This window comes from Chrysemys picta, chromosome 22 (genome assembly GCF_011386835.1).
Source record: "Chrysemys picta bellii isolate R12L10 chromosome 22, ASM1138683v2, whole genome shotgun sequence".
Lineage (NCBI taxonomy): Eukaryota > Metazoa > Chordata > Testudines > Emydidae > Chrysemys > Chrysemys picta.
This window is the reverse complement of record NC_088812.1, coordinates 8,365,022-8,391,364: the sequence shown is the minus strand read 5'-3', so window position 1 is coordinate 8,391,364 and position 26,343 is coordinate 8,365,022. Positions and strand designations below refer to the sequence as shown.

General features: G+C 61.7%; 1 protein-coding gene across 2 annotated transcripts; it reads left to right on the top strand.

Annotated features, from left to right (window-relative positions):
• Nucleotides 1-1,888: 1,888 nt before the first annotated feature.
• LOC135977064 (syntaxin-binding protein 2-like) lies at nt 1,889-25,884 on the top strand. 2 transcript variants are annotated; one of them, XM_065575972.1, is made up of 20 exons: nt 1,889-2,070; nt 2,735-2,800; nt 5,026-5,075; nt 6,111-6,192; nt 6,792-6,868; nt 7,532-7,610; nt 8,336-8,439; nt 9,567-9,715; nt 10,504-10,588; nt 14,615-14,745; nt 14,885-14,992; nt 15,970-16,027; nt 16,570-16,635; nt 17,343-17,423; nt 17,756-17,894; nt 19,606-19,712; nt 20,197-20,286; nt 22,652-22,785; nt 25,008-25,165; nt 25,717-25,884. In XM_065575972.1, exons 2-20 carry the CDS (start codon nt 2,764-2,766, stop codon nt 25,794-25,796), a joined length of 1,815 nt encoding a protein of 604 aa, XP_065432044.1. In that variant the 5' UTR covers nt 1,889-2,070; nt 2,735-2,763; the 3' UTR covers nt 25,797-25,884. The 2 variants fall into 2 exon arrangements, 1 of the variants encoding a protein (XP_065432044.1); XR_010594398.1 differs by lacking the exon at nt 22,652-22,785.
• Nucleotides 25,885-26,343: the final 459 nt, after the last annotated feature.

The following is a 26,343-nucleotide window of genomic DNA, read 5'->3' as shown; positions in this document are numbered from 1 at the left end:
TTGGCCTTTGTAACGTTTAATAAAGTGGCTGTTGAAACTACCATGTGTTCCTCGGCGTGTGTGTGGGTGGGCGGGTGGGGGTGTTAGGAAGAAAGGTCTCTGCTGCCTTGCTCTGCTGGGGAGGCGGCTGCACCTCCTGGGGGGCGGCCGTTGAGGGCAGAGTGGCCCATGGACGGTTGCTGCGCTGGGCCAGGCTGTAGCCCCAGATCCCCGGCCTGGGTGATGGGGTGGGGGGAGCTAGGCGCTGAAGCGGCAGCTCGAGCCCCAGCCAGTAGCTGGTTCCGGCTCCAGTTCTAGCCGCTGAGGGGGTTGGGGGCAGGACTCCCTGACAGCTGCTCTGCCCCGCCCCCACTCGTCTTGCCCTATGGGAATGTGGGGGAGGCCAGCCTGGGGTCCAATGGGAGGCAGCTGCACGGTGAGTCGGAGGCCGAACCCGCTTGCTATGGGGCCACGTGAGGCTCTCAGGAAGGGGGAGAGAGACCCGCTAGCGGCTCGAGCCCGGGGAGTGATGGGGGGGCAAGCTCTGGGGGCTCTACCTATAGAACCGCCGGGCTAAGGGCAAGGGCTGTAACTCTCCAGCCTTCGGGGGGGCTTTATAACCCCTCCTAGGAGCTGGGGTGCAGGTGAGGGGTTGGGAGGCTCTTTAAACCCCCCTAGGCTGGAAGTGAGGGTTTTGGGGGGGCTCTATAACCCCTCCTAGGAGCTGGGGTGCAGGTGAGGGGTTGGGGGGCTCTTTAACCCCCTCCCCCGGGCAAAATGAGACATGGACTTCCATTCACCCTGTACTGAATTGCAGCCACGTCTGGGGTGGAGCGCAATAGCTGCATAACAACACACAGCAACACTGCACAGGGATTGCCAGCCCAGCACTGAAATGCAGATACCTCTGGGGTGGAGCGCAGCAGCAGTGTAGTAACACAGCAACACTATACAGAGATCACTAACCTGGCACTGAAATGATGCCATCTCTGGGGGGGGGAGGTAGAGTGAACAGCCACAGAGCGACACTACTCACAGTTTAGAGCAGGGTGTGAAGAAGACTCTCACTTCCATTCGAAAGCTCTGGGGGAGTTTACAGAAACAGAACATGCTGTTAACCTGAGCTGAACAGCAGCCAGGACCCAATAGATTGGGTCAGACAACAGCTCTGCCAGGAGGGATTTGTTCTGATTGATGGAGAGTGGGATGAGGCAGGAAGCCAGTTAAGCCTGGGGAACAAATTCCTTCTCCAGGACGCTTTGCTCCAGGATCTTGCAGCCCAGGCTCTATGGCCATTAATTACTGCACCACCCAGCCGGAAGGGAAGGGCAGGTCTCTGCGCTCCACATGTCACAAGCAGACAAGGCAGAACGAACCATGTCACAGAATGAATCAATTGCATAGCCTGGACTAGAACCCAGGAATCCTAACTGCCAGCTCTCTGCTCCAACCATTAGCCCCCACTCCGCTTGCAGTCAGGATTGAACCCAGGAGTCCTGATTTCTAGGACCACCCCCCCGGTTTCTCTAACCCAGTGGTTCTCAACCAGGGTTACGTGTGCCCCTGGGGGTACGCAGGGGTCTTCCAGGGGGTACATCAACAGGCTACATAAAAAGCATTAGCGAAGTCAGTACAAACTAAAATTACATACAGACAATGACTTGTTTATTCTGCTCTATATACTGCTGGGTGTGTTTTGTTATAGGATTATAGTCTGTTAAAATATGTGTATATTAAATTCAATTTGTAGTTTGTAAAGATATAGCAGCAATCCAAGATGGAGTCTGAACTGCCATCTTGTGACCGCCATCTTGTTGTTTACTGTTATCCTGGCCCAGTCATAACTGGATCCAACCGGTTTTTCCCGCCTTTGGCCACACCAAGGACAATTTTACCTCAGACTGTTTTCCACCCTTGCTGGGACTGTACCATATTTTCCCGCCACTAACTGCAGAAAGGGACTGAGCTCCCGGCCGAGTGGTGCAGTCCGTCCCAGTGACTGTGTGCGCAGCTCAGGCCGTCCCAGCACGTTCTGGTGGAAGTGAAGAGCGAGGGAAGGAGACGTTCCATCGAACCCGCTCCTGCTCCTGGGTACAACACGGGGCCTGGCTGGGGGCCTGGCTGCGGGGGCCGAGTGGAGGGGGGGTGAGGAGCCTGGCTGGGGGGGGGGAGGAGGGCTGGGTGGAGGTGGGCAAGAGACTTGACTCGGGGGGGGCGAGGGGCACTGCTGGGGGGGGCACTGGTTGGGGGGGACTTGCAGCTCGGTGGGGGGCCCTAACCGGAGTGGGTTGAGGCCCCACTACCCCAACCCAGTCCTCGCTTTAACCCTGCCCGAGGCCCCTGCCTCCCTCTGCGCCCCACGTGACCGGGTGGGGGTTCAGTGGGGACCTGCGTGGCCCTGTCACCAGGCGCAGGCCCATGGGTGCCCAGGCCCGGCCCCCGCAGCGCCAGAAGTGGGGGGCTGCGGAGTTCAGCCGTCATCAGCCTTGCAGACATCGACCCACCAGCACCCCAGTTGCTTTATACTCAAATCAATCGCTGGTGGGGCTGGGCCCATCCATCAGTGACACTAGAGGGAACTGGGCCCCTCCATCAGTGTCACTAGGGGCCGTCGCCCAGTGTCACAGACACTCCCCAGAGCACGGCAGGGAGAAGCCAGGGCGCGCACAAGGGCAGGAGCAGAGCAGGGGTAGAATCCAGGAGTCCTGACTCCAGCCCTGCCCCGCACACAGCTGAGTCCCACTTCCATCCACAGGACTCGAAGGTGCGTGAGAGAAGGCGGAGATGACCCCATCCGGGCTGAAGGCGGTGGTGCGCGAGAGTGAGTGCAGAGCTGGGGGGTCTGAGCCCGGTCGGGGGCAGAATCCAGTCGGGTGTGGGTCTGGAGGAACAGGACCCAGTTGGGGGGCCCTGGGAGGGCAGGGCGGGGCGCTTATGGGGGTGTCGCACCCTCGGGGAGGATTAGGAGTCAGTCAGAGCAGAAAGAACAGGAGTACTTGTGGCATCTTAGAGACTAACAAGTTTCTTAGAGCATAAGCTTTCGTGGGTTACAGACTAACACGGCTGCTACTCTGAAACCAGTCAGAGCAGAGAGCTCCTCCTCCCCCCGCCTGCCTGTCACACACCAGGAGGGTGTCTGCCCCACCCCCAAGGGCTGCCCCCTCCCATAGGAGCTGCACTTTGGGGGGAATCATCGTCATCTCTTTCCATCGGGGTGACTCCCGCCAGGGCCGGTGCAAGGATATTTTGCACCCTAGGCGAAACTTCCACCTTGCACCCCTCTCCTCCCCCGACCGCCTCCGAAAACTAGTAAACTTAGCGTTATAAACAGCCTGTCAGAATGGGTAAAGCTGCACATGAGGAGAAAAATGATGTCAGAGCCACTTTGTACCGTAGTGAAGCAGTACGCTTCTGCCCGGCCGCAACGCAGAGCTGGCGTAGGCTATAGCTGTAATGTAGGAGAGAACAAGTTAAAGCCTTACACCTGATCAGCATGGCCTCCGCTGCCTTGTGCATGCTGGACTCTGAGGGGTTAGTTGCTATGTGTTAGTCATTGTCTTCTGGCAACACCCTGCCCCGCTGTGTGGGCTGTGTTACTTCAGAAGCCCAAGCCACTGCTGAATCTCCAGCCCCAACTGCAGTGGATGGGGCCTGTGGCTAAATCCAGACCACAGGCCTGGGGTTTAAAAGACCCTTGGAAAGTGGATTCAGTTCAGATGTTCCATGGTTGCCCCCAGAACTGGGACAGAGCAAAAGTGGCCCACAGCTCAGGACCGCCGGTGGTGCTAATAACCCTTAGCTCTTCTCTTAGTTTTTCCTCAGTAAATCGCACAGTTAGGAGGGCCTGACACGTGATTTTTGAATACTTGGGCTGGGCCACACTGCCCCGGTTCAAGAGGGGTCTCTGAACAGGAATAGCAGGGGGCTGCAGGTCAGGAGTGAGGGGCATCTGCAGAGCCGTGAGGGGGGAACCCAGGACTGGAATAGCTGCGGTTCAAGAGTGAGGAGCACTGGCAGAGCTGGTGGGGACAGACCAGGATTGGCATAGCAGGGGGCTGCAGTAAAGGGCACTGGCGGAACTGGGAGCGGGTGGGATCCAAGGGCTGGGATAGCGGGGGCTGAGGACAGGAATGAGGGGCATCTGCAGAGCCGTGAGGGGGGGAACCCAGGACTGGAATAGCTGCGGTTCAAGAGTGAGGAGCACTGGCAGAGCTGGTGGGGGACAGACCAGGGCTGGGATAGCAGGGGGCTGCAGACAGGAGTGAGGAGCACTGGCAGAGCTGGGAATGGGAGGGAGCCCAGGGCTGGGGTAGCAGGGGGCTCCAGTCAGTAGTGAGGGGCACTGGCACAGCTGGTGGGGGCAGCCCAGGGCTGGTGTGGGGGGCCGTAGCTGCAGTTCAGGGTTGAAATGCCTGTATTATGGTAGGACCCAGGAGCCCAAGTCATGGACCAAGGCCCCATTTTGCAAGGCGTTGTACATTATTCATTAGGTGTATTACGGTAGCGCCCAGGAGTGCCAGTCATGGGTCAGGGTACCATTCTGCTGGGCATAACAAAAAGATGGTGCTTGGCCCGAAGAGCTGACTATCTAATTGCTTAGCTTGGCCGTGGAAGGTGCTGAGGAGACAGGCCGGCAGTTCCCTGAGCGGGGCATGCCTTGGAGGGGTTCTTTGTGCAGGAATCAGGATTTGAAGTCTTTGTCGTGTTGTCATCCCCCACACACAGTAGAGGGTCCCTGGATCCCCTCCAGTCAAGAGGTGCTGGACAAGATCTGTTCTCTTGCTGCACGGGGCCAGATCCTTAGTTCAGCTGTGCTCATATCCAGCCTGGCAGAAAGGAAGGGGGATCAGAGCCATGGCCCATCTAGCCTGCCACCCCACTACGATCGCTGACTGGGGCTCTGCTAGGAGCACATCGCTAACTGGCCTGAGAGCAGCCTCTGAGCCACTTCCCCGAGGGGTCCTTCCACCAGCCAGTGGGTCCTGGCTCAGGGCACAGCCGTCCCATCCAATCCCCACCACTAATCCCCATCTCTTTCCCTCGCAGAGATCCTCAGCGTTGTCTTTCGCAGCGTGAAGAAGGAAGGAAAATGGAAGGTAAGCAGGCCGGGCCTGCTGCCCTGGTGTTCCCCTGGGGATATGCTGTATCCATATATCGTGCTCCTTCCCCTCCAGCTTCTTGGGATTCATTAGGACCCTGAGGTTTTCCAGGCTGGATCAGATCCCTGCTCTGTCTAGCCGATCATCCGCCCCCAGCTAGGCTTGGGTATGTCTGCCTTCCTGCTGCGCTGGATCAGACCCAGCTGGTCCAGCTAGCCCCATATCTCCCCCCACACACACCGGATCAGACCACTGGGCCCAGTGAGTCAGCCTGGGTGGGAGGAGGAGCAGGAAAGCGCCAAGCATGGGGGCAGCATGTACCATTGGGCAGGCAGGTTATTGAGCCCCCGGCATGGACTGGGCTGGGGTGTGTGGAGCGGTGGGCTTGGCCGGTGCGGCAGAGGGAGCACAGGGGACTAGGTTTCCCAGTGGCTGGATCTGGTGCAGCAGGATGCTGGGCTGCACGGAGCAATGGGTTCATTCGGCACGGCAGGAAGGCGGTGGAGATGTCGGGCCGATGGCCTACAGGGCTTTCCTAGGGGAACACGGAGACTCCCCTCGTTCCATTTCTCTGTGCCCTGATCCTGGTTCTGTCCGAGGGCTGGGGAGCGGGTATCTGGTGGATCAGAGGAGGGCACTGGGAGCTAGGACTCCTGGGTTCTGTCCCTGCCTCTTGCACTCACCCTGTCACCTGGGCCAAGAGGCTGATCTCCTCCAATCTAGGAGGATGGAACCATTCTGAATGGCCGGGTGTCCCAGGTTTGTCTCCGACATCTCGTACCAGCCACTCTGCTCGGAGCTGCTCTCCTTGTCGCTCCTCACGCAGTCCTTAGCACGGTCGGCTCAGCCAAGTGCAGGCTTGGTAACGGCCCTGCCGCTCTGCTGTGGAAGGGCTGGGCCGGGAGCCGTCGGCTCTGCCGTTAGCAGTCGCTCTACTCCCTTGGCTGTTCCATGGATGATGATGGTGGGCGGCTGGGCTCAGGGCAGTGACTAGCTCGTCCGAAGCGGCGCACTCCCCTCTCGCTACCCCAGGTGCTGATCATGGACCGCCCCAGCACACGCATCCTTTCGTCGTGCTGCAAGATGTCCGACATCGTGGACGAAGGCATCGCGCGTGAGTGGCCCCTCCCTCCCGTCTGCTCCCCCCGCCAGGGCTCCCCTCCCCCTTGGATACACCTCACAGTCGGGGAGTTGACTTGTCTACATTCACATTTGCATCTAGTTTCCCCCCTTTGCAGCCCCCTAGATGCCCTCCTTGCTATTGGTACCTTCCCAGCCAGATCTAGTTCCCTTAGCCCGGCGCTTTCAGCCCCTGGAGCCTCTTCACCGCTTTTCTCAGACCCCTGTTAACTCCTCGCTGCTCCTCCCCCATGCTGCGGGCAGGGTCCTGGCAGGAGAGGGGGAATGCTGGCTCCCTGCTCCAGGGTGGAGGAGCCCTGGGGTTGAGGGGCACAGAGCTGAGCCAGCGCTCTAGGGGGCTGTCCCCAGCACAGTACAGAGGGACGTTCCCTCCCTGCTCCGTACTGGGGCAGCATCGCAGCCCATGGCCCCACATCAAAGCGGCTGCTGCATTGTAGCCTGTGGAACCCCTCAGCCTGCTGCCAGCGAACATCCCTGTTCCCCTTGGCTTCCCCTCCCCGCATCCCGGTGGAGAGTGGCTGGGGCGGGTGGCTAGGACACACTGACCTGCGCCCAATGTCTGCTCTCTCCTAGTCGTGGAAGATATTAACAAGCGCCGGGAGCCAATCCCCAGCCTGGAGGCCATCTACCTGCTCAGCCCTGTGGAGAAGGTAGGAGCTCGGGCCTGGGGCAGCTGGATGGGGAGCAGGGGAGACCCCGGGGCAGCACCTAGTGCAGCCTGGAGGTGACGCCGTCCGGGGGGATGCGCAGCACAAGGTCAGGATGGGAATGGGGCCAGTAGGGGCTCCCCAAGAGGCTGTTTTCCCAGAGCTGGGCTTCGTATTCTTTGCCACGTGAGGCACAGACTGTCCCCCAGACCTCTCCGCAGTGCAGTCCCGTGGGGGTTGGATGGGAAGGTGCAGCAGGCGGAGAGAGGCAACCTCAGCTCGGCTGACCAGATAGCAAGTGTGAAAAACCGGGACAGGTGTTGGGGGGTAACAGGAGCCTATAGAAGGGAAAAAACTAAATACTGCGACTGTCCCTATAAAATCGGGACATCTGGTCACCCTAAGTCCTCAGCTGAGACTCAAAGGGAAGGAGAATCGCTGAGGCAGAGGCTCAGGTGGCAGGGGCTGTGGGGGAGGAGGCTCCTGCGTCTGCAGCGGGGAGGCTAGTGGAGGGAGACCAGGGGCAGGGGGGTGAAAACCAGCCCACCTCCCGATGGCATCATGCTGGGCCCTGAGTCCCCAGGGGCTGGGCATGGGCTGGGCCCTTCGGGCAGCAGGACGGGGCCTTGGCTGGTGCTGACAACCCCTCCTCTCCCCCCTTTGCAGTCGGTGCAGGCTCTGATCGATGACTTCCAGGGCACCCCAACCTTCACCTACAAGGCAGCTCACGTCTTCTTCCTCAGCCGTGAGTATCGGGGGGCAGGGAATCCCCCTGCCGGGAGCCTGGCCAGCGGCACACTGGAGCCTGGGGGTGGGGGAGTCTCTCTCTGCCGGCAGGCCAGTGCGCAGCACCCTGATTACACTCTGCCCTCCTGCAGGGGGATGCAGACCCAGCAGGCCAGACCGAACAACCCCACCGATCCCTTCCCCCGCTTCTCCCCCATGGGCCTGCCTCCAGCCAGCACGGCTCACAGACACCTGCAGCGTGCGCCCAGAAAGGCGGCCTCTGGCTACCATTCCCAGCATACATTGCTCCATCCGTCCCAACTGGGGTTTGGGAATGGTATACCCACAGTACCCAGTGTGTCAAGGTCACATCTGCTTCTCCCCATTACAGCCCAAGTCCCTGTTCCTCCTTGTGCATCATGCTGAGTTGTACACTCCAGTCACTTCCCCCTGCGGTGGGCTGAGGGCAGGGTGTGAGAAAGGGACCGCGTAGGAGAGATTGTGCCCCTGCCCTCCTCGCTGCTGATGCTGCAGAAGCCGAGAACCCGGCGTGACTCTGGTTCACGGGGGTTGGACTCATAGTTGACTCCTGTGTGGCCCTGCTGACCTCCCCAGGTTCCCCACAGGTGTGCAGCACTACTGCCCCTGCTGTGCCCGTCCTGGCCCTGTCCGTGGGGGCTGGCGCTGTGCTGGGGGCCCTGAGCCCTGTGCCTGTCACCCCCACCCACTGCCTTTGCCTTGCAGCGTGTCCTGACCCTCTGTTCAACAAGCTGCGGAAGTCACGGATCACCAAGGCCATCAAAACCCTCATGGAGATCAACATGGCCTTCCTGCCCTATGAGAGCCAGGTGAGGGGTGACCGGGCTTTGGAGGAGCAGGGCCGCAGGGCAGACGGTGACGTACGACACCCCACCCTTAGTGTTCCACATGGCTCGGGGCAGTGACACCTTTCCCTTCTAGGGTCCTGGGTTTGATGCCAGCACAGGGCAGCAGGGACTAGCCGGCTGCTCACACCCTGTGAGAGGTGGAATCGCTGGCTTGGATGTATGGGGGAGGAGGGCGCTGCCTCCCTGGCTTTACCAGCTCTTACTGACGGTTTATAACAGGCCTGCAAGACAGCCCGCACACGCCTGCCCTTTGCCCAACCACGCCATCTCCTCCTTGTGTCGTCAGTGGATTTCCCTCCTCATGCCCCTGAGGGGCAGGGCTGTGTTGTCAGTCCCATTGCATTGATGGGGAAACTGAGGCACAGAGACATGAGCCTGGTCTACACCCAAAAGCTTCATTGGTACAGGTTTGTTACGGGGACATGAGAGAAAAAATCCCCCCTGTAACTAATGCAGCTGTGCTGGCAGAGCCCCTGGGTAGAGGCCGTTACGCTGGCAAAGCAGTCCTTTCGCCACTGTAGCTTATTTCATGTGGGCACCGGTGCCAGCTGTGCCAAGAGAAGTTTTGGCTGGTATAAGCTGAGTGTGCGTCAGGAGGCTTTGCTGGCTCACCCGTCCCGTTGCACCAGCAAACCCTTCGTGGGCCGATACTGTTTTATTGGTGTCCAAGCACGTTTTCCCCAATGGCTCGTTCTCTTCGTCCAGTGAAATAAGCGACAGCGGCAGAGCGCGTTGATGCCGGGTTTGCCTGTGGCTACGCTGGGGCTTTCGCCAGACTAGAAGCATGTCCAAGCCCCCTCCCCCAACATTGCCTTCTCCAGGGCAGAGACACACCCCTGCAGCTCAGTAAGGACCTGAATCCGGGGCGTCTTCATCCCAGGCTGGTGCATGAATCTCTGGGCCGCTGTCCCTCTACCACAACAGGAGTGGCTCTGGCGAAGGGATCTCTCCCTCACTAGGGGCTCGTTCCGGCTCCGCCAGGCTGGCCTGGTCCAACAGCGCATCTTAGGGGTGCGGTATGGGGCACAGCTGGCCTGGCTGCCAGCACTTGGCACCAGGGTCTGATCTCTGCTCCCCCCGCCCCCCAGGTGTACTCCCTGGACAGGCCACAGACCTTCCACATCTGGTTCAGCCCCTACTCCGCCTGGGAAAGGAACAAGGACCTGGAGATCCTGGCAGAGCAGATTGCTTCATTGTGTGAAACCCTGGAGGAGTATCCAGCCATCCGCTACAGGAAGTGAGTGTGCCCGGGGGGAGGGGTACCGGCCATCCACTACAGGAAGTGAGTGTGCCCGGGGGGAGGGGTACCCAGCCATCCGCTACAGGAAGTGAGTGTGCCCGGGGGGAGGGGTACCAGCCATCCACTACAGGAAGTGAGTGTGCCCGGGGGGAGGGGTACCCGGCCATCCGCTACAGGAAGTGAGTGTGCCCGGGGGGAGGGGTACCCGGCCATCCGCTACAGGAAGTGAGTGTGCCCTGGGGGAGGGGTACCCAGCCATCCGCTACAGGAAGTGAGTGTGCCCGGGGGAGGGGTACCCGGCCATCCGCTACAGGAAGTGAGTGTGCCCGGGGGGAGGGGTACCCGGCCATCCGCTACAGGAAGTGAGTGTGCCCGGGGGGAGGGGTACCCGGCCATCCGCTACAGGAAGTGAGTGTGCCCTGGGGGAGGGGTACCCAGCCATCCGCTACAGGAAGTGAGTGTGCCCGGGGGAGGGGTACCCAGCCATCCGCTACAGGAAGTGAGTGTGCCCGGGGGTGGGGTACCCGGCCATCCGCTACAGGAAGTGAGTGTGCCCGGGGGGAGGGGTACTCGGCCATCCACTAGAGGAAGTGAGTGTGCCCGGGAGGAGGGGTACCCAGTTATCCCTTATAGGAATTGAGTGTGCCATGGGGAGGTACTCAGCCATCCGCTACAGGAAGTGAGTGTGCCCAGAGGGAGACGGTTACCTGGTCATCTCCTACAGGAAGTGCGTGTGCCCCTGTGGGAGGACCTGTTTCTACCCACAGGGTTTGTCTTTGCTGCAGGGACCGTGAAATTAACTTCCACCTGGCGCATGCTGTACTGGCCAAACTCAAGGTGTTCAAGGCATACGAGCCCAGCATGGGAGAGGTGAGCGAGCTGTGCCGGCCACGCCCTCACCATGGGACAGAGCCGAGGGGGGAGGGGGAGTACATGAGAAGTAGAAGGAAGGAGGAGTGATTTAGAACCTGCTCAGAGATCCTGGCGGGGGGAGGGGTGGGGTCTAGACCCCCTTGGAGATCCTGAGGGCTCGGGAGAACAATAGCATTCCCTGTGTGGTTGGACTAACAGCCCAGCCCTTCTCTAACAGTGGCCGTGGGCGGATCGCAAAGTGCTCTACAAAGGCCAGTGTCCTTGTCCCCTCTCTACGGATGGGGAAACCGAGGCACCGACTGGGGAAGTGTGTGCCCAGTAGGGTGACCAGATGTCCCGATTTTATAGGGACAGTCCCGATTTTGGGATCTTTTTCCTATATAGGCGCCTATTACCCCCTACCCTCTGTCCTGATTTTTCACATTTGCTGTCTGGTCACCCTAGTGCCCAGCAGAATCTCTGTTTATAAACAGGGCAGTTCAGTCACAGAAGTAAGTTTTGCATACAGCGCCTCTTCCACACCTGGACACTCCTGTCTGTGTGTGCTCCTTCACCCACCACCGTGGTATCGGAACTCATTAATGAATTCACCCTCCCAGGGGAGGCAGGGGGGCCTGTGTTACAGATGGGAAACTGAGGCATGCAGGGAGTCTGTCAGAGCAGGAGTAGAACCCAGCTCTCCCGAGCCTTAGCCACAAGTCAGCCCTGACCCAGCTCCTGCCGTCCCCGTCCCACCCCCAGCAGAGGGGAGCTGCAAACCCACCCTGCCCTGGATTCTCGCATGGGAAACCCAGTGGCTCCTGTCTCCCTAGGAGAAGCAAAGTGATGTAAAATCCAAGGCCTGCCCAGATCTCTCCCTCCTGTTGCTTCTGCTCTTGCTTCCAGCCTTTGCCGAGCTGCTGGGAGACTGTGCACCTGTGACCAACTGGGAATGTTTGTAATATCTTTTATGAAGCCGATGCGTGCCTCAGTTTCCCCTATATGTTTCATGGCTTCTCTGGTGGGGCGTGGGGGAAGGACTCTCAGGGAAGATAAGAATCATGGTGTGTGGGGGGGTGTTACATCCCTGTCTTGGTGAAATGAAGAGAATCCAACCCAGATCAGCCTGGGGGCCAGAAAGACCATGACATCTCCAATGGCTCCTGGCTGGACGCTCCCAGCAGGGAATCGGAGCAGGGCCCCCAGCTCGAGAACACAGGGTTGGGAAGGTTTGAGCTGGGGGATAAGTGGGGGAAGCTGGGAGCTCTCGCCTGAGAACTGACCAAGGTCAGACCGAGGCCTGGTCTACACAAGGCAATTGCCTCGCTTGGGGGTATGAGAAAGGCGGCGTCACTGAAGCGGCGCAGCTGCAGGGGTTTACATGTAGACAGGCCCTGAGCGAGAGACCAGGAGCCTGAAAACAGGTCTCGCTGCAGCTCGGCCGGGCTCTGGGCTGACCAGAACGGCCTCTTGCTTTAACCTTCAGTGGGCTGGGCTGCCCGGGCTGGGGTCCAGGTGCCTAAGAAACCCGACTGTTCTGACAACGCTGGGGCAGTGGCCCTGTCACCCGGGCTGAGGGGCGTCGGGCCCTGCGCAGTGGACGGGTCTGTCCCAGGGTCTGTCTCAGCTGGACTCGCTGGGCAGGGCTCACGGGGTGAAGCCCAGCGGTTCGGTCTCAGGAGGTGGGAGGCCGTACGGCTTGTCCTGGAGGAAGAGAGAGACCTGCTGGGGTCTGGCACAGCAAAGGGCTTTCTCCCAGAGACTTCCCCAGCTGAGGCCCTGGCACCGACCCTGCGGATCCATGAGCGCACCTCTCCGCTCTACTTTCCCATCCACCGAGGCAATGTTGCCTAGTGGCTAGAGCCCTGGACTGGGATGGGAGACCGGGGTTCTATTCCCAGCTGGGTGACCTTGGGCAAGTCACCCCTCTTATTTGTGCCTCAGTTTCCCCATCTGTAAAATGGGGATAATGATACCAGTCTCGGGCAGGGGGGCCCCCTCTGGGATAGCTGGCTGCCATGGTACAGACGCTCTGTAACTCACAGCTGGCAGCACAGGCTTGCCTCCAGAGGGGAGCCTGGCACACACCTGGCTGCCCAAACCATCTACCCAGGGAAGGGATTGACAGCATGCTTGTTAACCACCGGAGCTACTTGCTGCAGCACAGCTGGCTCCAGCCTGCAGCCCCGGTCTGATCTGTGCTATTCTCAGGAGCTGAGAGCGGCGCTGGGGAGGGCAAAGTCCTGCTCCGTGCACACCCTGCTCCTCTGAGCCCCCCCAGGGATATTCCTGAGACTCTTGCCAAGCCTCCCTGTCACAGGTGTCAGCACTGTCCCTATGTTACACGGGGGAAACTGAGGCATGGAGCAGCGTGCCACGAGTAGGTGGCAAAGGCAGGAATAGGAGCCAGGAGTCCAGACAGCACGCCCACCGCAGGACCGGGAGTGCTGACTCAAGCCCCTGCTCTCAATGCAGTGCTGGCTCCATGCCGCACAATCCCGGCTGGCCAGTCCAGTGTGCCCCCGCCTTGCCAGCTGGCACAGAACCCCAGGGACTCTTGTAGCATGGCCTCTAGCAGTCAGGTCTCCAAAGCCACCCAGCCCACGGTCACGGCACCATGGGGCCTTGTCTGCACTAGTCCCTCTTGCCTTGATGTTTCCCAGCTGCCAGCCCTGAGGGGTAGCTAGCCCAGGCAGTGCTGTGGCACTCACCAGTGCACTAAGCGCCCCTCTGCTCTGGGGAGTGACCTGGTGGTTACGCCAGCCCCCATCTGCACTCGGGGATCCCTCCAGCCGAGCTGAACTGGCAAAGGTGTGAGCAGAGTCCGGGAGGGGCACTGGGCATAGCAACCCACCCAGGCTGGGTAGTGCTGGAGAGGAATGATGGTGCCTGTTCTGGGTTCATGTCCCTGCTCTGCCACAGACTTCCTGTGTGACCGTGGGTGAGTCACCCAGCCCTTCTGGGCCTCCATCCCCCTCTGCAATGGGGTGACAGCCCTGCCCAGCCCCACGTGCATAGGGGGGGCAGGATGCAGCAATGATAGTGCTACAGTGGTGGGGTCCAGATACTCCTCCAAGAGAGGCGCTCCCCGGTCAGCCTCAACCTATTTACCCAGAGGCTGTGGAGACCAAGTGTGGCTGAAAATGGGACTACTTACTGAGGTGGGACAGTTGGGGAAGCGTCAGGGGCTGTACGTCCCCGGCCCCCCTGACTGTGCTACCCAGCGAAGAGCAGACGCAGCCCCTTGCTGAGGTGCTCCTGGGTGGACTTGGGTTCCACTGGAGCTGCTGGAGCCGGTTTCAGAGCCGTCTGCCATGGGAGCGCAGGGCTGGTCTCCTATCGCCACCTGCTGTGCTAAGAGGGCAGTGCATGCTGATCAGGCAAGGAGCGGGGTCTGGGCCAGCCCCCACCCCCCCCCATGATGTGGGTCTGAGATGCTGACCATTTGAGTGGTCTCTGTCCAGCTGGATGCTGGGGGGGCCACCCAGGCTGGGAGTGGGGAGCTAAAGCCTCATATGGGGTCCCAGCTCAGATGCAAGGTGGGACATAGGGATAATGTCCCATTGTCCCCCTCTGGGACCTTATATCAAAGAGGCTCTGGGCCTGGTGTTGGTTAACGATAGACTAGCCAGGGCCTTCTGGTGTAGTTCCCCCGCTCCCCACGCAGCATATGGGGCAGGGCGCAGTCGGGGGGCTGCCGTGTAAGGGGCACGCTCCCGTTGGTGGAGAGGCACGAGCAGAGAGCGTGCTTGGGGAGTGGCCATTGCTATTTGCACGAGGGGCAGGTGGCCCGTCCCTGCAGGGGGCGTTGCAGCGCAGCTGGGTGGGGAGCTCTCCCTGCCGGTCAGGGCGGGACCCCAGGGCACGTCTCAGCTAGCTTGGGGGGTGTCTCCTGGCTTCCCCTGGGGTTGGGGGCTGGGCCGCAGAGAGGGCGGGTGGTGAAGTTTCAGGCCCACCAGGGCCCATTGGATTGTGCCGTGTAAGCCAGGCCAGGAACCATCCGCCGGAGCAGGGGGTGACGGGTCTCTCTCTCCTTTGCCCCAGGGCCCTGACAAAGCCCGCTCTCAGCTGTTGATTGTGGACCGGAGCTTCGACCTGGTGTCCCCACTGCTGCATGAGCTCACCTTCCAGGCCATGGCCTACGAACTGCTCAGGATCGAAAACAACACCTACAGGTAGGGCCTGGCTGCCAGCAGGGGGCGCCCCGCACTCCTCAGACGGGCTGGGGAGGTGGGACCCAGGCACCTGCACTGCTCTGTAGCTCCCACGCTCGGAGGAGGGGTGTCGCAGCCTGACCCCATCCCCCCTCCGCAGGTACGAGACAACGGGCGCCAGCGACTCACGGGAGAAGGAGGCGCTGCTGGATGAAAATGATGAACTCTGGGTGCAGCTACGCCACCTGCACATCGCTGACGTCTCCAAGTGAGCGCGCTCAGCCCTGCCCCTGACACGCCCCTCTGTGCCCCGTCCGTCCCCCCGGATATGCCCCTCCGTGCCCCACCCAGGGCCGGGACCCATCCGCCCCCGCCCCCCCCCGGACACACCACTTTGTGCCCCACCCAATGCCTAGTGCCGGGACTCCCTACCCCCCCTTCAGCACACTTCTCCCCTCCCGGCCCAGTGCCAGGACCCCCTACCCCCACTTTGGCACAGCCCTCTCCTCCCCGCCCACTGCCAGGACCTCCCCCTCGGACACACCTCTCCCACCCAGTGCCAGGACAGCCCACCCCGTTGACACACCCCCTCTTTTCCAGTGCCGGGACTTCCCGCATCCTCCCCTTCAGACACAGCCCTCCCCACCCTGCTCCTTCCCTTCACACCCAGTGCTGGAACCCCATTCCCCCTTGGATACACTCCTCTCCGACCCAGTGCAAGGACACCCCCCAGCAACACACCCCTCTCCTGCTCAGTGCCAGGACTCCCCCTCCCCCTCCCACCCAGTGCTGGGGCCTGTCCCTCAGACCTGCTCCTCTCTGAGTGCTGAGACCCCCTGGACCCAGCCCCTCTCCCCAAAGGACCCCTGAGTGCTCCCTTCCAGAGCAACCGTCTGAATTTCCTCTCGGGGATCCCCCTGGACACTGTCTTCCCCTGATCCCAGGATCTCCCCAGGCACCTCACAGCCCCTTGAGTGAGTCCCTCACCGACCTCCTGCTGGACCTGCCGTTGCTCCCAGGTCCCCCCCCCCCCCCCCCGCATCAGGGCACCAGGAGCCCCCAGAGGTGCACTGAACTCTGCCTTGGGGTAACTTGGGAAGAGCCCCCCCGCCCCATCTGAGGCTCTCGAGGCAGAGAACTGTGGTGCCCGTGGGGTGGGGGCTCCATCCCCTGTAGCATAGGACAGGGCACCCCCTACCTCTAAGGCAGTGCCTGGCTCCGGCCTGACCCCTCTCCCTGCTGCAGGAAGGTGACGGAGCTGCTGCGCACCTTCTGTGAGAGCAAGAGGCTGACCACGGACGAGGTGCGGTGGGGGCTGGGAGGGGGAGTGATTGGGGAGTCTGGGATGGGGGGACCCATCCCACTGCCACTGATGGGGAGGGGAGGCTCCCTGCTGCCCTAGGAGGAGTTGGTTGGGGGGGAGCTGTCCAGTTGCTCCCAGGGTTTGCCTGTAAAGGGCTAAGAGGTGTATGTGGAGCCCCCTGCCCCCCAACCAGAGCTCTGGACCTCCCCATGGTGGGGGAGGGCAGAGGCCCATGGGGCGGGGTCAGAAAGCAGGGTCAGGGCCGCGCAGGGAGAGCTACAGGGAGCCAACGCTGGCATCTCCCTGGCCCGCTGCCGCTTTACATCTCAAGGGGCACTCGGGTTGCGGGGCTCCCGTCTCATTCCAGCTGGCCTGGGAAGAGCAGGTCTAACCCAAGCCGCAGCCACATGTGGCCTGAGTGACCCACCCTGGCCCTGGCACGCGTGGTTGGGCTGCTGCGGCTGTCCCCAGCCGAGGCCTCTGCCTTACAGGGGGCTCTGTGTGCTGGGAGGGGCCAGGATCTCACCACCGCCTCCCTCCAGGCCGACATCAAGGACCTGTCCCAGATCCTGAAGAAGCTGCCCGAGTACCAGAGAGAGCTGAACAAGGTAACGGGGCTGGGGCTGTTAGTGGGCAGGGGGCAGGGCATTCAGTGGGGCTGATGGGGGGGCAGGGTGCTCTGTGGGGCTGGTGAGGGACAGTAGGGACTCTCTGGGGGGCAGGGCACTCTGGGGCTCTCCGCTTTACTGCCTGATGAGAGCTGCTGACCTGTCCCGTCGGGCAGAGCCATTTCCCCCCAGGTGCTGTGTGGCACCATGGGCAGCAGCCTGCCCGTCAGTGCCCAGAGCTGCCACGTTAGCCGCAGCAATGGCAGCCCTTGGGTAACGCCCACGCCTTGCTGCTGCAGCTCTCAGGAGAGGGCCTTGGTGGGCTTCCAAACCAGCCCGTTGGAGCCACTCCTGGTGCCACTGGGCCACGTGCCAACAGAAAGCTCCTGGCCACTGGCACAGGTACCCCGACACCTGCTGGTCTCCAAGCCCCCAACCTCATGCTGACTAACAGAGAAGCCGTGGGCTGATTTGGAAGCTGCTCCCTCCTCCTGATCCTCCCCTCCAGCTGCCCCACTCCATCCCAGAGGTGGCTGCACTTCAGTGCTGGGCAAAACAATCCCTATAGACTCGGCTTACACAGCCGATTGGGGCTGCTCCTCTGGCCAAGGGGCCCTCCTGGGGGGCTGGGGGGGTGGGGGTGCCCTGGACCAGCCGGTGATGCAGTGCTGCAGTAAACTCCCCTCTGTCCCGGTCTCTCCCCGCAGTACTCCACGCACCTGAACCTGGCCGAGCACTGCATGCGGCACTTCAAAGGGACGGTGGAGAAGCTGTGCAGCGTGGAGCAGGTGGGTCTGTGGGCAGAGCCTGTCTGGGGCCAGAGTCTGGCTCATGGACTCAGCCCGGAGAAAGGGGTCTCAGAGCCTCAGGCTCGCTGGAGCCAGGGCCAGCCCCCCCATGTAGCACTGTGGGTGCAGAAGGGGGACGTGGGGCTCGGGTTACTCCCTGGGGACCCGTTGCTCACCCCAGGGGGAGCTGACCCCGGGGAGGAGGGGGCCCTGGCACAGGGGGTAGGCGACCTGTGGGTCGTGGGGCCATTGCGTCTCCCATCCTGCTGCGGGGCAGGAGGAAGCGGAGCAGCCTGACCTGGGCCTTGTGTGTGCGCCCCCCTCCCCCCCAGGACCTGGCCATGGGGACGGACATGGACGGGAAGGTGATCAGGGACCCGATGAAGATCATCCTGCCCGTCCTGCTGGACCCCAGCGTGCAGGCCTACGACAAGATCCGCGTCATCCTGCTCTACATCTTCCTGAAGAACGGTAACGCCACAGGCCTGCAGGGCGCAGCACTGGGAGGCCTGCTGCTGCAGGGGGTGCCCCTGGAGGCGGGGTCCAGGCCTGTGGGGGAATAGCACTGCTCAGACTGGCACGTCCCCCAGCCACGCAGGGCGTCTCCCGGCCAGCCGCTTCCCGGGGCCTGTATCCAGCCTGGCTCTACGGTCCTGTCTCCCCTCTGCCCACCTCTCGGTGCCTGCGAGCCAGACAGTGTGCCGTGCCCACGCTCCGCACTGCCCCTGGGGTCAGACCTGGCAGCCTTTGCTCCCTGCTGCTGCCTTCCCAGGAGTGTCCGCCCTCCACGGTCCCCCCAGCCCGTTCTCTGAAGGGAGGGGAAATGGAGACACACACCCGGAGTGGCACCCCCGCCCCCGGCCTGTTCTCTGCAGGGAGGGGGATGGAGACACAAACCCGGAGCGGCCCCCCGGCCCGTTCTCTGCAGGGAGGGGAAATGGAGACACATACCCGGAGCGGCCCCCCGGCCTGTTCTCTGCAGGGACAGGGGATGGAGACACACACCCGGAGCGGCCCCCTGGCCCGTTCTCTGCAGGGAGGGGGGATGGAGACACACACCCGGAGCGGCCCCCCGGCCCGTTCTCTGCAGGAAGGGGGGATGGAGACACACACTCGGAACGGCCCCCCGGCCCGTTCTCTGCAGGGAGGGGGGATGGAGACACACACTCGGAACGGCCCCCCGGCCCGTTCTCTGCAGGGAGGGGGGATGGAGACACACACTCGGAACGGCCCCCCGGCCCGTTCTCTGCAGGGAGGGGGGATGGAGACACACACCCGGAGCGGCCCCCCGGCCCGTTCTCTGCAGGGAGGGGGGATGGAGACGTACACCCCGAGCAGCCCCCTGGCCCGTTCTCTGCAGGGAGGGGGGACATCTCTCCCTTCCTGCAGGCGGTTGAGACCATTTTCTGTCTCTGAGCCCCCTGCGACCAGTTCCCTGCCCATCCCTTGTGTCATCCCTGTACCAGCTCCCTGCTTCTTGCTGCATCCAGCCCCTTCCCCCAGCTCACCAGGGCCTGGGGAACCTCCCTCACCCTGACACATGGCACAGTCCCTCTTCCCCCATCGGTTCCTGCCCCATGCTGGCTTGGTGGGGCAGGGCCCTGCTCCGGGGCCCTTCCTGTAACCCTGCTCAGGCACTGCCCCTGCTCCCATTCCCCAGGCCAGGGTGCCCTCATGTGGCTCCTCTGGCTGCCCAGTTGCCTGGCCAGGGGGCGCTGTGGAGTTGCCAGGCCTCCCCCTCTGCACTAAGCAGCAGTAAATGGTTTGGGGGGTTGCCGTCCCTCCAGCTCAAGGCCTCGCAGCCTTAAGGACCCAGGCCTCGGCTCTGACACTGTACCTGACTGGCTGCAGATCGGGGAGCCCAGATCGGGGGAGGGGGACTCCCTCTGCACTGCCAGGGGACGCTAGAGAGACCCCTGCCCCCAGTGCCCGAGAGAACCTCTGGAGGGAGGGAAGAGTATCAAGAACCTAAATTCAGTCATTAACTGCATGGGGTCTAGTGGGCTAGAGGGGGGCTGGGAGCCAGGACTCCTGGGTTCTACCCCCAGCTCTGGGAGGGGTGGGAAGAGCAGGATCTCAGGGTTTGATCAGGGAACTAGGACTCCTGGGCCACGGACTGAATGTGCCTGGGCTGTGGGTGCGTCCCAGGGGTGCTGGCGCTGACCTGTCTCTCCCCATGCAGGTGTGAGCATGGTGAACCTCGACAAACTGATCCAGTGTGCCAACGTCCAGCAGCTGAGTGACAGCATCTACAACATGGACTTCCTGGGCATCTCCGTCATGCCTGAGGTAAGGGACTGGGGCCAGGGGCAGCAGCTGTACCCATGGCAGGGGAGCCCAGGCCATCCTGGGGGTGCCCCCCATGGCAGTGACTACTCCCAGCACAGAGGTGGCCTCTGCCCCATACAGTGGGGTGACGCCCTCCCCCTATGAGGGTGACCCCCGAGTTACTCCCCATCTGGGGTGACCTCTTCTGCCCTGCAGAGGACCCTGGGGGTCAGGACCTCAGATCGCTGGGAGCTGGAGCTGGTGACCACTGCATGGGGTGGCCATGCGGCGAATGGGGGGAAGCGTCTCTGTTCTCCCATCAGTCTCTCTCCCCTCCTCTCTCTCTCTCTCTCTTGCTCAGTGATCCATTCTGTTCTTTTCTCTGCCCCTCCCCTGCCAGCCCGGCTGGAGCGACTCAGATAGGCTGCGCTTTCCCTGTCTGCGCCCGTTCCCATCCCGCACCCAATCCCTGCTGCCTCTCACCCACTCTCCCTTCCTCCCCCAGAGCGGGCAGCTGCGACCCGAGAGGAAGGTGCGGCCGGAGTCCACCTACCTGCTCTCCCGCTGGACCCCCAGGCTCAAGGACGTCATGGAGGTACCAGGCCGTCTGCTTCCTGGCCTTGGGGTGGGGGGTCACACCTGGCAGGCTGGGCCCAAGGGGGAGGGGCTGGTCTGGGGTCAGCCATGTGTGGAGCCCTGCATATCCGTGCACCATTTCTGCGGATAGTGGATCGGTTGCAGATACAACCGGGTCGGGCTCTACTCCCCAGCAGCGCCTGGCCCGCGGCATCCGGCTCAGGCAGCCTGGGGGGCACAGCGCGCTCGGGGCCGCCGGCCAGCAGCCAGTGACTGGGCGACAGGTCGAAGTCGGGGCTGCCCGACACCCAATCGCCTTGCCACGCTGAGCAGCACCAGCGTCCCCACCAGCTTCCGGGCAGCACCCCACTGTGATGCAACGTGCTCTGCTGCTGCCGTGTACCGGCGCTTGTGACCCCCCAGGAGCATCACATGATGAGAAACCCCTCCCCCCAGCCCCCACCCCCTCCACGCTGCCCCTTCTTGAGACCCCGCCCCCGCGCTACCCATTCTCCTCTAGACCCTGCCCCCTCCACGCTGCCCCTTCCCCCAAGCCCCCACCCCCTCCAAGCTGCCCCTTACCCCCAAGCCCCACCCTCGCGCTGCCTCTTCCAAGCAAGACCCCTTCCCCCCCTTGCTGCTACCCATGAGGATGCGGATACAGACGGCTAGTGGATCGTGGGCTGATGCGCATCCACATTTTTGTATCCGTGCAGGGATCTAGCCATGTGAGGGGCTCATCAGAAAGTCCTCTGCTGCTGCCATCCTTAGGGGTCTTAGATCATAGACACGAGTGCAGGCAGTTGTCTTACCCGGTGCTGAGATGCTGCCACCTCTGGGGTGGGGCACGGGCGGTTTATACAGGGGTCCCTCACTGGGGCTGAATTCTTCCTGAGGAGCGGCAGGCAGCTGTTAACAGCCGCACAGCAGCACTGCCCGAGAGTCTAGGGCAGGAGGTGATCAGCGTGCGGGGCTGGAAGTGCAGGGGATCCAGGCAGCCCACTGTCATGACAGGCACTGGAATCTGAATGGCCGGCAGGGTCCATGGCCTAACCTCCAGTGAGGAGCAGCTGTTTGACGTTCATCTAAAGGACGAACTCCTGCAGCACAGTACTGGGCACTGACTGCCAGGGGAGAGCGCCCCCTGCTGAGCCCCCCGCCCGCTCCCTGCAGGACAGCGCCCCCTAGTGCCGCACTGGGGCCAGCACTGACTGCCAGGGGAGAGCACCCCCTGCTGAGCCCCCCGCCCGCTCCCTGCAGGACAGCGCCCCCTAGCACTGCGCTGGGGCCAGCACTGACTGCCAGGGGAGAGCGCCCCCTACTGAGCCCCCCGCCCGCTCCCTGCAGGACAGCGCCCCCTAGCACCGCGCTGGGGCCAGCACTGACTGCCAGGGGAGAGCACCCCCTACTGGGCCCTCTGCCCGCTCCTGGCCGTACAGCGCCCCCTAGCGCCGCACTGGGGACATAAAGCACCCTCTGCTGACTCACTAGCACCCCCCAGCACCCGCTGGCTTTTCCTTAGAGGTCTCCTATCCAAGCGCTGCCTGGGCCCAAACCTGCTTAGCTTGTGAGAGGTGACATGGTTGCTCCTTCCCCCATTGCTTGCTGGGGGCTGAGCCCCTCATCGCCCTGCCCTGTGGGGCACTCTTCAAGGGGGTGGGGGGCACACTTAGTTGCTTTCAGCCCACTGGCTTTGGGCTCCTCCAGGCCAAGAATTAACCCCCCCACCCGAGGGAGGCTCCCAGGCCCCTGCTCCAGCGCTGTGATGGTTCCTCCTGTGGGATTTTGGGGCAGGCAGTTGAGGTAGCCTCAATCCTGTGCCTAATCCAACCCCCCACCCCCACCCCCCGCACTAGCCGCAGCTCGACAGGCCTTAAGCCTCCCGGTACAAGTCAACGCAGCGGATTAATGTAAAAGCCCCTAGTATGTGGTGTTAGGATGTATCATAGCCTGGGCCCCCTGCATGGCTGGGACACACCTCATGGGGCAAGAAGCAGGGCCTGGATCTGCCCGCAGCAGGGAAGGGGCACTGAGGGCAGCCCCCTGCCTCCCTCCTCCCCCAAGTGAGGGGCCCTGGATCTGGCTTCAGGAGGTCTCTGCCCTCCCCATAACGGTGGATGGGTGTGGAGTTCACAGCAGGGCACTGAGCAGCTGAGGAGGAGGTGGGGAGATGGGGGGGCATCATGGGAGGAGTCAACGTGCTTTTTGCTGGCTTCCCATGCCCCCAGAAAGGGGGCCCCAGGCTGCTCCCCCAGGGACTGTCAATCATTCAGGGAGGAGCCGTCCCAGCCCCTCCCCCAATGGGGCCTGGCTTGGCCACCAGGTCCAAGGTTCCTGCTGCTTGGCCCCTGCTGACCTGTCCTCTCCCCTCCTCCCCCCGCCAGGACATCATTGAGAAGAAATTGGACAACAAACTGTGGCCCTTCATATCAGACCCGGTCCCCACTACCAGCTCCCAGGCTGCTGTCCCCTTCATGTCAGACCCGGTCCCTTCCACCAGCTCCCAGGCTGCTGTCAGGTAAGGCTGAGCCTGGCTGGGCTGTGGGGGGTAGAGCCCTGACACCCTCCCTACCCCCCGGGTGTAGGAGCCTCTGTGCCTGGGAGTGCGTGGCCAGGACCCTGCCCTCTGCGGGGGAGACTGTGACGGGTTGGATCACAGAAACCCCCTTGGGAGCTGCCACCAGATGTGCAAAGACTACCCCTGCTTCTGTTTTCCCTGCCAGCTCGGGACTCCAGCACCCTGTCTTGCTGAACCAGACACTCCCGTCTGGCTCCAGACACAGACCCAGGGTCTGAATCACTTGTCCCAAAGCTGCAAGTTTACCTGAAAACAGCTCATAGAAGTGTGCTTGTCTTTAGCACTCAGATGCTCAACTCTCAATGGGGTCTAAACCCAAATAAATCCGTTTTACCCTGCATAAAGCTTATACAGGGTAAACTCATAAATTGTTCGCCCTCTATAACACTGATAGAGAGAGATGCACAGTTGTTTGCTCCCTCAGGTATTAATACATACTCTGAGTGAATTACTAAATAGAAAGTGATTTTATTAAATACAGACAGTAGGATTTAAGTGGTTCAAAGTAGTAACAGACAGAACAAAGTAAGTCACCAAGCAAAATAAAATAAAATGCGCAAATCTATGCCTAATCAAACTGAATACAGATAGTCTCACCCTCAGAGATGCTTCAGTAAGTTTTTTCTCAGACTGGACACCTTCCAGGCCTGGGCACAATTCTTTCCCCTGGTACAGCTCTTGTTGCAGCTCAGGTGGTAGCTAGGGGTAGGGTGACCAGATAGCAACTGTCAAAAATCGGGACAGGGGGTGGGGGGTAATAGGAGCCTATATAAGAAAAAGCCCCCAAAATCGGGACTGTCCCTATAAAATCGGGACATCTGGTCACCCTAGCTAGGGGATTCTTCATGATGGCTCCTCCCCCCTTTATAGATCTTTTGCATAAGGCGGGAACTCTTTGTCCCTCTGGGTTTCCACCCCCCCTCACTGGAAAAGCACCAGGTTAAAGATGGATTCCAGTTCAGGTGACATGATCACATGTCACTGCAAGACTTCATTACTCACTTGCCAGCACACACATATACAGGAAGACTCACAGGTAAATACAGCCATCTGCAGACAATGGGAGTCATCAAGATTCCAAACCATCATTAATGGTCCACACTTTGCACAATTACAATAGGCCCTCAGAGTTACATTTTATATTTCTAGTTTTAGATACAAGAGTGGTACATTTATACAAATCAGATGATCATACTCAGTAGATTATAAGCTTTGTAATGATACCTTACAAGAGACCTTTTGAATGAAGCATATCCCAGTTACGTTACATTCACTTATTACCGTATTTTCTCTAAAACTATCTCAGTTACATTATATTGACTTATTATCAAGTTTTTATAAAACCATATAGACTGCACAACGTCACAGGGGTGTCCAAGAGCCTGGAGCCCTGGACCCCTCTCACCATGTCCCCCGCACCCCAGCAGTCCCGCAACACACCAGGGCTCAGGATGGAGGAGAGGGACTGGCTGAGCTTTAGACAGCACCCCCAGCCCAGGGCAGGTGCCTCCCTCCCCTACTCCCTCTTGCCTCCTTTGGGACTCCTGTCCCACTGCCTTGGGCAGGGCCTGCCCCCCATCCCCCTCCAGGCCCTGCCCTTCCAGCTGGCCTTACCTCAGCCAGCCCCTGGTATCCACACAGCCCCTCTACCCCCCAGCCCCCACTTCGGGCAGTGCCCACCCCTCCACCTGGCCTTCCCTCAGCGAGCCCCTGGTATCCACACAGTCCCTTTACCCCCCAGCCCCCACTTCGGGCAGTGCCCACCCCTCCCCCTGGCATTCCCTCAGCGAGCCCCTGGTATCCACACTGCTCCTCTCTCCCCCCAGCACCCGCTTCGGGCAGTGCCCACCCCTCCACCTGGCCTTCCCTCAGCGAGCCCCTGGTATCCACACAGTCCCTTTACCCCCCAGCCCCCACTTCGGGCAGTGCCCACCCCTCCACCTGGCCTTCCCTCAGCGAGCCCCTGGTATCCACACAGTCCCTTTACCCCCCAGCCCCCACTTCGGGCAGTGCCCACCCCTCCGCCTGGCATTCCCTCAGCGAGCCCCTGGTATCCACACAGTCCCTTTACCCTCCAGCCCCTACTTCGGGCAGTGCCCACCCCTCCGCCTGGCCTTACCTCAGCCAGCCCCTGGTATCCACACTGCTCCTTTCTCCCCCAGCACCCGCTTCGGGCATTGGCACAAGAGCAAGCCAGCGGCCGAGTACTGGACGGGCCCGCGCCTCATCATCTACGTGCTGGGTGGGGTGACCATGTCTGAGATGCGCTGCGCCTACGAAGTGACCCGGGCCACCAAGGGCGAGTGGGAGGTGGTGATCGGTGAGTGGGGCGAATCCTGGGGGGAGGGGCGGCTGGAATGCCCAGGTCAGGGACAGTCGGGACCCCCTGGGAGGGGGAGACCCTAGAACTGCCTGCCTAGCACCCACAGGGCGCCCCTGCCACCCTCTGTCCTCCCGCACCCGGGGGCCTGGGAACAGATGCGCTTGCCCCACCTGCCTCAGCCACGCATGGCCTGTATCTAGACACCTGATCTCCTGGCCCCTGGCTCCCCAGGCCTCTCCTTTCCCAGGGACCATGTGTGGGGGTCCAGTCAGACACCCCCAGTAACACCCATAGGGATATGGCTCACCCCCTGCACACACCCCTCTAAGACCCAAGGGTGAGGAACGCTGTCAGTGCGTGGATTCTTGCCTGGCCGTGCAGGGTACAGCGGCACGAGGGGTGCGGTGCCAGGCCCCGGGGGGCAGGAGACAGCCCCTCCCCCCCTGCACTAGAGCAGGGTCCAGCTGCAAGGATGGAGGAGATGGTGATGCTAGCCTCATGCCCGCCCCACTGTGCCCACCGGTGCCAACCACCTCTCTCCCCCGCAGGTTCCAGTCACATCCTAACCCCCAAGAGCTTCCTGGATGACGTCCAAACCCTCAACCGGAAGGCCCCTGAGGAGGTCTAGAAGCAGCCCCCTCCCCGCAGAGACTCTGCCCCCCACAGCTCGCTGCCCCCGAGCCACCTGCTCTTCGCAATAAAGCACCTTCCCCCTACTCTTGGCAGCGCTGTCGGTTCTTGGGGAGGGACGGGAGAGGGGACGGGACCCCCAGGCTGCTTGGCTGTTAGGGCAGGGGGCAGGCCAGGCTCCCGTCTAGGGTTGTGGCCCTCTGTGCCGAATGGCCACCGCCCCACTGATGGGATAGGGGAAGAGTCAGACTCTGTTATGTACAGCCTCAGCCATTCCTAACTCCCCTCCCTGGGACCCAAGGCACAGCCCCTCCCCCTCCTGTCACCCCTCTGCCAGCGATGGGGGGCGCACAGAGGCTGTTACCAGCGACTGGCTTTGGGGGGGATGTGATCCAGCCACTGAGCCCCAGGCTGTGTCTGTCCAGTCTGCAAAGGGTTAAAGAGAACCCCCCTTCTGCCCCCATCTCATCCCCCTTCACCGCCTTGGGGTGCTGGCCCAGCCCTGGCTCCCTGCACCCCTCCCAGCACAGCCTGGCACCCTGGCC